Genomic DNA, 13,411 nt, shown 5'->3' on the forward strand with positions numbered 1-13,411 from the left:
TAAAATGGCTTCCTTTTTTAGACCTCCCCTCCGGGTGTCTCTACCTGCCCTTTTTTTTTACCTGTAGCTCCGCCCTCCCATAATTGGGCCATACCATTACTACAGGTAGGGGTACCTTAAAGGTATCCCACCCTCCCCCATCCTCCCCCCGAAGCTCCAAGGATACAACAAGAAGTGGAGTTAACATGGACGCCATTCCCCAGGAAGCCCCCCTAGGACAACAAGCAGATAAGTATATTTAGTCTTTTTTATACACCTAAAATGTTTAATAAATGTCCAAAGCAGTATTGGTGATATGATAATCACAACTGAACAGTGGGAAACACACTCAGTGCAAATCTGACATTTTGACATTATTTATAATCAACCTTAAATTACAAGATTCTACGTTTACTCAACTGTACATTACTATTAGGAAGTACACCCAGTTTCACACGGCCTGGAAGAAGATCCAAAATGTTACCCTCAGCTAAGAGAAAATTTGGTTTGAAAATTGGTTTGAGACAAAATGAAAATCTCCTTGTAGAACTTTCGCTAAAGCTGTCAATTTAGAGAACTGTCCTGTGGTCAGATGACACAAAGATTGATTGAGCTGTTTGGCCGCAATGACCACAACTACTGTATGTTTAAAGGAATTAAATAATGGCGTTGAATCTAGTACGACAATGACCCAAACACTCATTATCAAAGGTGGTTTTGAAAAGCAAATACCTTCATTGAACTACTGCCAACATGAATAGTCACATATCCTACCATAAGCAGCAGAGACATTACCTAAGAGACATTAAAACAAATATTAATAAATAAATAAACTTTTAACTAATGCACTGTTGTCTATTGAAAATGTTCCAGAAACAGTACAGTTGAATAAATCAATGAAACTTCAATATTGCCAACTCATAATCACGTTCATGATGAGTGTATGCAAACCTCTGACCTCAACTATATACACTGGAATCAGCTCTGTTGACTCACTTGGACACAGTAAGAGTTAATTCAACATGAATGGTTTTACTGTGCAGGAGTGTGGCCACTCCTTGTCCATAGTGCAGCCACCGTCAGCATGACCAATAAGCTTAGCAGCAGGTGCTTGCTTATCTGAACGCCACAGTTTTACAGTTTTTTTTTCATGGAGGGCAGCTGCTGAGAGAGAGAGAGAGAGAGAGAGAGAGAGAGAGAGAGAGAGAGAGAGAGAGAGGTGTATAGAGGTGAGAGGATATATTCTATAAAAGTTGTATTCCCCAAGTGTTTATACTTTGTAGGGCATGAACTGGATCTCTTAACCACAAGTGTCATCATATGATTGGTGTAGAGGCAGTAACTTTAAATGAATCACAGATAAAAGTACACATTTGCAGCACTGTCTTCATTTTGACTCACAGAATGCTGGAGAAGTCACATAGCGAACAAAAGCACTTAGGAACTCAAGCTTCTGAAGTTCAGCATTGCTTCAGCATTGTTTGTTGCTTGTATCTCTAAAATATAGCAGATATTGGATATAAAATATACCTAATTTACAGGAAATGTACAAAACTTTCTTGACATACAACTGAAGTAAATGTACAAAAGAATTTTATTCCAATATTATATCACAGTTAGTTACGACCCTGCAATGTGATTGGCTGAGAGGTGTTCTGCGAGTGACATTATCAGCCGGTAATGCACTGTAACAGAAGCTCTCCATGTATTACTCCACCACATACAGGTAACCTAGCAACAATGCAGCGCTTACAAGCCAAACAGTGCAGCTAAAACAGAGTAGCAAAATCTTTCAATAAACAGCGATAATAGAACTGTGGTATAGTCACGATAATACACTTGAGGTTTTTGCTATACAGCAGTTCCAATATTACAAGTTAAAGCACTTCCTATTGTGTATTATTGCGTAATTATTAATTTGACTTTTATGTTACTGCAGACAGTATGAACCCAAGATTGTGTGTTGTCTGGTCAAATTAATTTCCTTTTTTAATATACAGTACTGTACATATATTCCTGAATTCCAGACCTGCAGCAAAACAAAAAAAACTTTGTTATGGAGGCAATTTAGAGCTAGTAATGTTGCAAATAATAATCTTAAATAATGATCTGATTTCCAAAAGGTCATGTCCAGAAGTAGTGTCCACTTCTCTGTACTGATTGGCATTCATCACACAGTATAAACGTGTATGGTGGATAGTCGAATCAGTATTCCAGATCTTTTTTGAATGAATCAAACACTATAAGCTCTATACTAAAGATGAAAAGGACAACCTATACTGTTATCAGCAATAAATCCAAATTCTTTGATCAGTCATTGTATGAGGTTATGTCAGTACCATTGGCAAGGATAATTTATAACTTAAAATGCTAGCTGCGATGGCAGCAATAATACAAAAAAGTACATTAAGACCTTAAAGGAGAACTCAGGTGTGAAACAGACTTTGGTAGTATTAAAACGTGATAAAAAAGTACTTACCTTTGTTTTATTGGACATCGGAGATACTTACGGTACATCCTCCTGTTGAGCCAGTACTTTAACCCCACCCATTCCTGGTTCAAATGATAAGAATTGTTTTAGGCCTGACTGCCTTAAAATAATCCACAAAATAGAGCTCAGCATGCAGGTACATAAGTATGCATTACATGGTTAAAGACCATACAGTATTTAAAAATAGTTATGTCAGAAGAGCTTTAGTGAGGTCAAACTTTGATACTATTTAAGCAATAGAACACGAGAGGGAGTGTGTTATCACGAATAACATCATTCGTGATAACACAAACATCGAGTGTTCTATTGCTTTTATACAACAGTTTATTTTTTACAAAATGAATAAAGAAAATAAATCAAAGAACTTTAAGAAATTCAGTTTGAATATACTTTAATATGGACTGTGCCTTTCGCCAAAAAGTAGTTCCACCACAACTTCAACTACAAAACCAACACCACGAAAGTTAGCTTGAATGCAGACTTGGGAATAAGTGAAGATGGTAGCGTTAGGACCGTGAAATAGCGCTAATACTCTCCTCTCCTGCTCTGTGGAGTTGTCTTCGGGTGAACGCTGCGCATTTTTTGAGCATTTCTGTTTGTTTTGCTGGGTGGTGTGGCCGGACTGTGGGTAGGTGACCGGAGTCAAGCTATCTGCGCTTCGGAAATTCACAGTCAGCATAGCTTGCTTTAGCTCAGCATTAACTTAGCTTAGCCTAGCCTGGCTGGTTAAGTTATCGCTCTGGCTGCCAGACGGCATTAGCCGAGCGATTTTCCTTCCCTTTTTTCAACGAGTCAGGGCTGCGAGCTGCGGCCAAGTGTGCCGCGGCTGAGTGCTAGCCTGTGCTAAGCTAATGCTGCTGTTGGTGCCGGTGGAGGCGATGATTCAAAACTGTACTGTGTATATACGCCGTTACTCGGCAATGCTCGGTGGAGTGATACAAATTTAGTGTGAGAAGGCCGTGATTGTGAGGTCGGAACTAACTGTTGTATAAATGACTTCATCTCATCCTGAAAGTATTCGATTGAGCTCCAACATTCCAGAGAGAGCAGATCCACTACTGCACAGCCCCAGGGCTGAAGTTGAAGTGCATAAAGATCATGTATGGCTGCAACAGAGCCTCCCATACTATTAACAATGCTTTTCTGTGGAGATTTTATGTATGTCTGCATTTGAAACCCTGGGTTTATAAGGAAAATTAGTGTGTAAAAATATTAGAACAATAATTACAGTTATTGGACCCACATGAACATAACAAGCAGGGCCAGGTGGGAGAAGCATTAAATACAGAGGAAAAATGTTGTATATAAGCCTTTGAAATTTCTTAATGTACATTTAAGATGCTACAAAAACAGCTGCCATGATTTTCAAAGCTAGCACTTAATCAGAAACACACTTTATGTATACTGAGTTAGTGTTTGGGGGTACATTTAAATTATAACAGCTAACTTCATCCTTCATGTGTGAGCAAAATGCACTGAAAAAAAATATATGTTGACTTAAGTCATAATTTTGCTTCGGTTCAATTACAATGTTAGGTTTATTCAACTAAGCACATTCTTGTTTATAAAACAATGTTGTCATTTACTTACATGGTTATTTTACACATTGTGAAATTACACACTTTAATTTTGCCAACTTTAGTTTTGACTAATACCAAAATTGGTATTAGTATTATTAACTTATTTAGTAAATAAGTTAATAATTTAGTAAAGCTTAATCACAAAAACAGTTCAACCTACATTTTCAAAAAAGATTTTAATTTTTTTTTTAAATATGCCAACACTGACAGCATAATACTGTGATCACTGTAGCACTGGGCCAACCCAAAGTCACCCTCAGCAACACAGAATAAAAAAGGAAGATTAATCTGACCAAGACACAAAATTTTGTCAGGTTTGAGTCAAAGTGCCATGCTTGAGAGAGCTGAAGGACAGGTGTTTGGCTGGCCTAACCTCACATATCCACACTCCCGGAGAACAGTCAATGCGGGGGGCCTACCCTTCCCCCGTTCAAACAGCAGGAGAAGATAGAGAGGCCTGTGAGTGGCAGCTGATTCCAGATAGAAAGCCATTAATAATGCCCTTCAAGCACCCATTCATACAGGACTGGATGCAGCAACACATCAAACTTTATGTTTTTGGAGTGCTATAATTTGTTGCCAGTCCACAGGAATTTTCTACGATATTCCTGCAGTGCATGTTGGTTATTCCACTGCAGAAGTTGGTCAGGAGAATTGCCATATAAGAGAAAAAGGAGAAAAATGAGCTGGTCTTCAGAGCTTGATAATGTCTGCTGTGAGAACTACGCCTGTGGCTTTGTGGAATTTGCTTTGCAGTTTTTTTTCTCCATTAATCCCTGGGTGATACATCTTGCTGGATTTACAACACCAGCTTCTTAAACAACGATCTCCTACTCATTCATTTGTGAGCACATTTTGTGTCGAAGCCAATCCAGCCGTTTGTAAAGGTCACTGGCCTTTCAAACGATGACCCCGGACTTTAGGAACTAATTCCCTTAAAGCAGTGTTTCCAAATCCTGGTTTCGGATTACTTCTTTCCTGAACATTACTAGTTTAGCCTGCTCTAGCACATCTAATTGAACTCATTTGTTAATTAACTCCATGCATGTTAGCTGAAAAAGGCACCTGAACACTTACACTGTTTAGGCGAGATGCACTCATGTTTAGCAGCTGTGTGTGATGTGTTTGTAGTGATCTGTCTCTTGTGTTTATCTAAAGCAGGAAAACCACAAAAAGATGGCTGGATATTCCAAGACAATGCAAGAGGCCATATTGGTCATGCTGCAAGGAAGTTGTTTGAGGAAGAGGAAATTCAGGTGATGACAGCCAGCACAAGTACTGTTTAAATTCCAGAGAGAACTACATGGAGATTACATTTGGAAATTTGTAAAAGAAGTAAAAAATTGTAAATGGACAAAATGGTAATATTAGGTCAGGGGTGCCACATTGTTTTATATGTGAGGATCTAAATGCTAAGTTCATAAGCTGAGGGCCAACGGAGTAAAGCTAATAATACTACTACTACTACTACTACTACTAATAATACAGGTTGGTAGCATTCAAATTGTGATTTTAACATAAAAATATTTTGATATTGGTTTAGGGTTACAGGTCATGCTAGAGTGTCTTTTTGAGGGGCCACAACCAATATCCTCATGGGCCAATTTTGGACAGTCCGGCTTTACATATTTAAGAATTATCTTTGACAGCATGACAAAGCAGTTTGAGGTGGTTATATAAGCCAGATCATGGGTCAGTTGACCTACAAAATACAGATATAAAAACAAATGTTCTTGTTTTTCTGTTACTTCTAGTTGCATTAAGTGGAGATTAACAATAGTTTGAACTTCGAATGCTAGTGCAAGAGTAAGAGAAAGTGCTCCAGAAAACTGGCCTGGAGTGAATTTCTTTAACATTTTCCACAACAATGTGCAAGCAAAAGGCATAAGACAGTCACAGATTTTATGATTTATTCTAAGAAAAATATATATTTCTGGCTTTGTGATGATAGGCACATAACATGGACATATATACAATTCTCTGTATAAATACAAATTATTTACAATCAAATTAAATAGTAGGAATATCTCAATATTTTGTACAACATTGCATTGTTAAATTAAATGAGGATAATATATAACACATATATATATAAAACAAACAATCTATTTGGTTCAAAGTGAAAAAATATACTAGAAAAAGCATCTTTTAAACAGCAAAATTCATAAATTCAACACGCCAGGAAATCTTGGCAATTGTTGAAGCTACTGGTCAGAACATTATACTTCTTTCAAGTCATGGGAATGTAAGAAATAGCCAACTGGCAGTGAGCTATGACAGGATAAAAGCTGTGTGCAACAGCATCCATCAAGTCGTGTTATACAAACAATCTGCTTGGAGAGAATCTGACAATTTGTAAGTAGCAAATATACTTCTAATGAAAAACTTAAACTAACTGTGTTTCTAAGGAGTACACCTTTTCATTAAACCATGATACAGATCAGATCAGGCACTTGTTCAGATTGTGTTTGCTTTGAGTAAGTTCTCACAGATAGTCAAAACCATTAAAGGCATCAGATTCTCACTGTCCACATGGCTGCAGCAGAAACCAGCCTGTTGATCACTTGATTGATTGTGACTGGATAGATCCTCGATTACATGCAGATAACATTCCGAATCTTCCAGAAGGTATTCCAAGCTCAGGCTCCAGGATTGTTCAGCAATATCTCCTTTGTGTCAGTTCATCACATATAGTCTCAGGGCTTGACTGACTGGATGCAAGTCCTCATTTGGTGTAAGGCACACTCATTTAGATTGAGATACACTCCATACACTCCATATAAGGCATCTGGAGAGAAAAGGTCCTGCCTTTTTTGATTACGGTACATTTGATTCTCTATTCATCCACAGAGATCATGTTTCTTTTTTTTAAGTATAACAAAATATATATATATATATATATATATATATATATATATATATATATATATATATATATATTTGTGTGAGTGTTTCTGTATTGGATTTTTAAAATAGAAATAAAATAAAAAGTAGTGCAAATATTGCTGGCAGTTCCTCCATTCTTCCAGCTCTCTTTCAGCTCCTCTTGCTTTGTCCTCGCAATGACATTGTCCTCATCAAAAAGTAGTCCTTTCATTGTAAGCAGCATAAATAAATATTAAATAATAAAGGTCTATATAATATATACTCTCTTCTCGTCTTCCAAACGTCCATTGAAAGCATGTAAACATGGTAAGGTGAAGCCTGCCAACGACTGAGGTGCTCCAGGAAAGACAATACTGTTAAACCTGAGGGAAGAAAAGACTCACTGTTAGCTACTGTAGAAGACAAATGCAAGCAGTGTATAACAAAGAAGAATGAAGAAAAATAATACATAAAAAATATATTTTAAGAGTTATATATTATTTACCTCAGTAGCAAAAATGCATGGGTCCATCTGGTCAGGAATGATGTATACAGGATGATATAAACTTTCTTTAGTGAAGGAGGAAGGGGGCATCAATAGACTGGTCTCTGAGTTTTTCCTGAAGATAAAAAGACAAAAGTTAGATTACCCACAAATCGAATTTATGTGTGCAAATATTTACATTAACACAGTTCAGCCAGTAGAAATTTATGGAGAATAAAGGGGAGGATACTTACAGGTCTAGCTTGTCCTTGGTGTTTTTCTCCTCATTGGCCAGATTGTAGTCCACCATCTTCTGCTTGTTGTTTGCCTTGTTGTTAGAGCATGTGTCCATGATGCCCGAGCTCAGGGCCACGTCCTTGTTGGACACCTTGTATGGACCACCAGGGATAAGGAAGGCCTCCTTCTCCTTGAAGCCAGACTGGTTGGTGGAGATGACTGAGACACGGTTGTTGACAGTGTCAAGATGATTCCGCACAGAGATGGAAGTGGCTTTACCACGGCGCCTCATCTGCCTCAGGAGAATGATTGCAGCACACAACACCAGGGTGAGGGTGATCAGGCCTAGTGTAAAGGAGACAGCCAGAGCTGCTGGGAAGCTGCCTGTTTCACGTGGGGTAGGGGGGCGTGTGGGTGGCTGACTGTACTCGCAGCGGGAGCCCATGAAGCCTGGTGGGCACTGACACACAGGCCCGCTGAAGTGGGTATAGCATGTTCCTCCGTTCTCACAGGGCATAAGACTGCAGGTGTCTGAACGGACACCGCAGTCCTTACCCGTGTAGCCCAGGGTGCACTTGCAGGTGTAGTCGTTGATGCCATCCACACAGGTTCCAGCATTGCGGCAGGGGTTGCGGGCACATTCGTCTATATTTATCTCACAGCGGGAGCCTCGGAAGCCTGGGCGGCATTGGCACACAAAACTGAGACCCTGATCTCGGCAAATACCCCCTGAAAAAGACAATAAGGAGACATTGAAACTCTGCAACATCATGCAGTAGTATATATTGTAAATACAGTCTTACATCTAAAGGCTTGGAATGAGAGACATAAGTATATGGGCAAATGGGGGCTTGCTGCAAACAGAGATTATGTAGCTCAGCCAAAGTTGGTAGAAGGAATTTAGCAGTGAACTGATAATGCATCCAAACATGAACAAGTAGGTAATTAGAACCCTTGGGAAAGGAGTGTTGTATTTTTTCGCAATAATATGTGTAAGGGCTGCTTTGTCACCATGGTGCTATCTCAGCCTTCATATCAGCATGAGAGGCACACTGGCGTCTCTCCTATCCTGTCCAAACAGCATTCTTGCTATGGATGACATGCTAAATGGATGCATCTCAAAACATCTTGACTCTGCTGCTTGTCGGCATTGCAACGTGCAGCAGAGCTGGGGGAGCTAAAGAGTGGGTTGCCACTCAAGCAGAAGATTGCGACGGCTAAAGAATGCCGAACAGCAGAGAGTTAGTTCAACTTTGCTGATAAGAGGTTCTTGACATACTCATATTTGTATTTTTCTGGGTGGTTTAGTGGATGAATTGCTTACCATTAGCACAGGGATTGCTGCTGCATCTGTCGATTTTCTTCTCACAGTTGGAGCCCATGTAGCCAGGAGGGCAGCGGCAGGAGTAGCCCCCAGTTGTGTCATCGGTGATGCAGGTGCCCCCATTGAAGCAGGGCCTCTCAGCGCAGGTCATGGCACTGATCTCGCAATTCTTTCCATAGAAGCCTTGAGGGCATGTGCACGAGTAGTCATTTAACATATCCTGTAAAACAAATAAAAAACCCATAAGCATAATCTGGCATAAAGTGAGCAGAAGCGGCATGGGTTGTCCATGTCAACAATGCTGAGAGCACAGAGAGCATATAAAGGAGCACTTACGTTGCAGCTGCCACCATTCTTGCATGGATTGCTGTCACATTCACTGGACACATTCACTATTTCACAGTCCTTGCCAGTGAAGCCAGGCTTGCAGGTGCAGGTGTAGCTGCCCTGTCCTGTGTTGGTGCAGGTGGCATCATTCTTGCAGGGCTTGTGATTGGTGCAGAAATTCAGGTCCTGGTTGCAGAAGAGGCCACCCCAGCCCTCCTTGCAGATGCACTGCCATGGCTGGTCACAGGTGCCATGCGAGCAGCCCGGATAGCGTGTGCACTCGTCGCATTGGGGGCCCTGCCACCCGAGGCGGCACTTGCACTCGCCAGGGGTCTCACAATAACCATGTTCCTCGCTGCAGCCAGATGAGCAGATGGCTGTTAGAAAAGAGAGGGAGAGAAAAAAAGGGGGGAAATTAGTATGAAAGGTGCCCTGGTCTCCAGCACTACAGCACTAAACAATCCCTCCCTCCACAAGGCTCAGACACATCAAGTATTTGTTAAGTACTAAAACTAAGCAGCTGGGGCTCTTACACAAAGGAAACACATGCCGTCTTTTTTTCACGCAAGGCAGAGCACATTAAGTTCCAACGCGTGTGCCGGTTAAACCATGCTCCTTGCTTCTATTGTCGTGCCAACAAATGGAGGCAGAGAGACTCGTCTTGAGCCTTTCCAACAGCCAAAAGAGGCCGTTGAACTTGGCGTTGCTATTTTTCCCCCCTGAAATGAGTCCCTAATTCTTAGCACTCAAGACTACAAAGCATTATTTGAAAGACACTTACGATCTGCGCAGTATTCTCCTTTCCAGCCCTCCAGGCAAACCCTATTGCCAGTGGAATCGCACGTGTAGTGGCCGAAGGTGTCGTCGCGGGGTCGGCAGTAGTCGGAGCAGCTGTCGCCGTAGTAATGCTCATCACAGGCGACGTGATAGGAGTACAGCAGCTCGCTTTGATTCTGATTGTGCTTGCCCTGGTTCGAGTCTCCGACGGCCAGGGTGCGCTTGGTGGCCAGACGGATGAGGACATTATCCGGGTTCTCTGAAATTTAATTTAAATGACGACTTTGGTCAATCGTTTGAACTTTGTTTGAATTAAAATTATTAAAGACACAAACTGAGAAGGTGTAAAGGTAAATATATGGAGCTATAGATTCTTACCGATAGATTGCTCAGAAGTGGACTCCGAAGCTTTCCATGCATCAATAATTAACGAAAATGTTCCCTGCAAAATTAGACATTTAGAGATTAATATTTTATCAGACATACACATATATACACATATACATGCGCATAATTGTTACGCAAATAATGTATCTAATATAAGTTCATTTATTTTATATATAGCTAGACAACTTACCGGCCACTTGAAGTAGAAGGGCACTCTGATGGGGGCACTGCTGGAGATGGAGTTGTGGTCAGATCTTAAGGTCTCTGTGAAGCCAGCTCCGTAGGTGCACGGAGGTTCGGGTAAGATCACGTCCTGGGAATGTTTCAGGCACACGCGGAAGAAGATGCGGCTGTTGAGCGCGCGCTCGCTGTGGAACTCGCGTACCTTCAGCTCGAACACACCGGAGGAGCTGACCTGGGGTCGGATAAAGAGAGAGAGCCGAGGTGAGAATGCGTACGGACAGCGGGGTAACACTGGACGGTATCAGTGAGGGCCACTGGAGCCGAATACTTACCAGGTACGACGAAACAAGAAGAACGAGGCACGTTAGAAAAACACGAGCCATTGTTTTGGTGAATGGTCCGCCTGCCCAAACAGCAGACAGTGGAGAGAGTCCAGCGGGCTCACTTCCAATCAAAAAGAGCTAAAGAAAACCAGCTGTGAAACTGGATAAAATAAGGTGAAGCGAATTAAAACCCCCCAAAAACTGCAGGTATCCGGTTTGCAGGAATGTCCAGGCAAAAAAAGCAACAAATGCAAAACTGGAAGAAGCCAAAGCGGAGAAAAGTAAAGTTTAAGTTGACTCTAAACGCGTTGCAGGTATCCGAAACGAAAGAACGTCCAATTAAAAAATGGACCAAAACTTCAAGCTTAAAAGTAGTTGTTTTAAATTTAAAAATCGTGCTGAGTAAACTAGACTCAGCTTCGGTTGCTGCTGTGCGTACTTTGGACTGTGCGTTTCTGTTTAGCAGAGGTCAGTGCCTGCCTGCTTATATTGCGGGGCGAGAGGCGGGACCATCTTATGCAAATGAGCTCAGAGTTGTCATGAGTCAGTCTGGCTCTGAAGGCAGTAAATGGGAATTTGATCAGTAAGAAATAATCAAAGGTCTAAACTATCTATACACTTAGTATAGAGGCTAAAGTGCACAATCAGACTGCAGACTTTCTTCATTTTATAATGAGTTAATAATTTACAGCGAAATCATGGTTTAAATATATTTATCAGCGCTGTTTAAAAGACATTATTATTTCTGTGTGTCAATAAGCTTAATGTTTTGCGTTTTCCTAGTGTAGTGTTTTTAGCTTACCTTCATGTGTTATTAATTACGTAGTCTAATGTTGTTAGTAATAGACTTCGTTTTTCCTTTGTATTACACGTAACGTTTGCTGTATTATGTGGTTTTGACTTTATGTGTATTAGGCCTACGTTGCATTTACGTGTATTAGCCTACGTTTGTAGTGAGACTTTTTGCACTTAAAAAAACATTAACAACCAAAAAAAGGGGGAAAAAATAAACAGTGGATTCGTCTCTATCTCTCTTGATGTCGCGTGCCAGGCTTTTCTTTCTCCATGCTGTTTTCGGTCTTTTCCTTGGAGTGTGTGTGTGTGTGGGGGGGGGGGGGGGGCGGGGGGGGGGGGGCTTGTTCTCACTCCCCCTTTTTAATTCAGTTCTAAAGTGTGTGATTGTTCTGACGCGTGTGAGTCGTTAAACGGGCAAAAGCGTCGCGGGGGCGTCTTTTATTGCGCGCCCTCCTCTCTCCCCCCACAGATCCGGAGGCTCTCTTTTGTTATGTGGGATTGCACCGTGGGCCTTGGGGGAAGAGGGTGGGTGCGGGCGCGTGTGTGTAAGGGGTGAGTTTGGGGATGGGGGTGCATATGAGCATTTCAGATTACAGATAATTGCTTTTGTGGTGTGTGTGTGTGTGTGTGTGTAGTGGCTGTGCTGGCCACAGCTGTATGAGTATGATAATGCAGGCGACTCCAGCACCTGCATATACTCTGTCCCACTTCCCCTTTTTCTCTCTGCACGCGCCACCTCTGCACTGGTCCTGCCTGCTGAGATACTAATCTGGCTTAATCTCAGAGAACCGGTGTGAAATGGCTTCTAGTAAGGAAGTTTCTCCTCGGAGTTTCTTCTTAACCAACCATCAGCTCGAAATGCTCTTTATTAAGAAAGCGTAAATTAGACGTTTTAGCTTTTTGAACAGTCTCGTGGCTTATATTGTTCACTTACATATAGCGATGCGGTGCAGAACGATTAAAGAAAGATGCGCGCGCGCCTGTGTGTGCAGCGTGTCGGGCGAAATGCCCGCGTGCGCCATATGCTACCTTCAGCAACACCAACCGTTGCAATAAAGAACACTAGACATTCAGCAAGGACAAGTAGCCTGCAATAATATAAATAAAATAAAATAAGCCCCTGTTTGCCCCATTCTGGCTCAAACGTGCCTAAACCCAATTGCAATTGATTTAATTAAAAGTTAATAAAATAGGCATTTTTTCTTAGACAAAAAATCGTTTTTTTAAACCTCATCGATGGTCTAAACTGTAAGTTTGTAAATATGTAAGAAATGGCTCGCGCAGCAGCTCCTCCAAACTGTTGCTCGTCTCAGGTTTATGGCCTGTTGTTATGTAAATTAAGTCGCGCGTGCCTCCGCAGGCCCCGCCCACAGCACGCTTCACCCCGAGGGTAGGGAGAGGGGGGGCTATTGTTCATTTATTAATACACAATTACTCAGACAGTCTGCTTTCGTGGCTTGTGTTAAACAAAACAATGAGCACGTGAGTGTTTATATTTTACATAAACAATGACATTTATTCCCGCTTCTCTTTCTGCCCAGTTCCGTGTTTAATGTGCTTTTTGCAGCATTTTTTTATTTGACAGGTCTTTGTCGATTTTGCTACTTAAAGAGAAATTTCATCGAATTCTGAAGAATTCCGTTGTTGATAAGTAAACAA

General features: G+C 41.3%; 1 protein-coding gene across 1 annotated transcript; it reads right to left on the bottom strand.

The window, feature by feature from the left end:
* Positions 1-5,946: 5,946 nt before the first annotated feature.
* Positions 5,947-11,412, bottom strand: dlc (deltaC). The gene is made up of 9 exons (XM_007245988.4): positions 10,967-11,412; positions 10,642-10,866; positions 10,443-10,506; positions 10,069-10,323; positions 9,297-9,664; positions 8,961-9,180; positions 7,654-8,365; positions 7,421-7,535; positions 5,947-7,298 (listed from the first exon to the last, which is right to left on the bottom strand). The coding sequence occupies exons 1-9, from the start codon at positions 11,015-11,017 to the stop codon at positions 7,293-7,295; spliced, it is 2,016 nt and encodes a 671-aa protein (XP_007246050.3). The 5' UTR covers positions 11,018-11,412; the 3' UTR covers positions 5,947-7,292.
* Between the last annotated feature and the right edge of the window lie 1,999 nt (positions 11,413-13,411).

The sequence above is a fragment of the Astyanax mexicanus genome, chromosome 18, assembly GCF_023375975.1.
Source record: "Astyanax mexicanus isolate ESR-SI-001 chromosome 18, AstMex3_surface, whole genome shotgun sequence".
NCBI lineage: Eukaryota > Metazoa > Chordata > Actinopteri > Characiformes > Acestrorhamphidae > Astyanax > Astyanax mexicanus.

Bases quoted from the DNA above. Each gene is read 5' to 3' on its own strand.
- dlc (XM_007245988.4), bottom strand. From the start codon at position 11,017: ATGGCTCGTGTTTTTCTAACGTGCCTCGTTCTTCTTGTTTCGTCGTAC. The intron at 10,867-10,966 runs GTAAGTATTCGG...ATCCGACCCCAG, and splicing joins TTCTTGTTTCGTCGTACCTG to GTCAGCTCCTCCGGTGTGTT. The intron at 10,507-10,641 runs GTAAGTTGTCTA...CTAATTTTGCAG, and splicing joins CCTTCTACTTCAAGTGGCCG to GGAACATTTTCGTTAATTAT.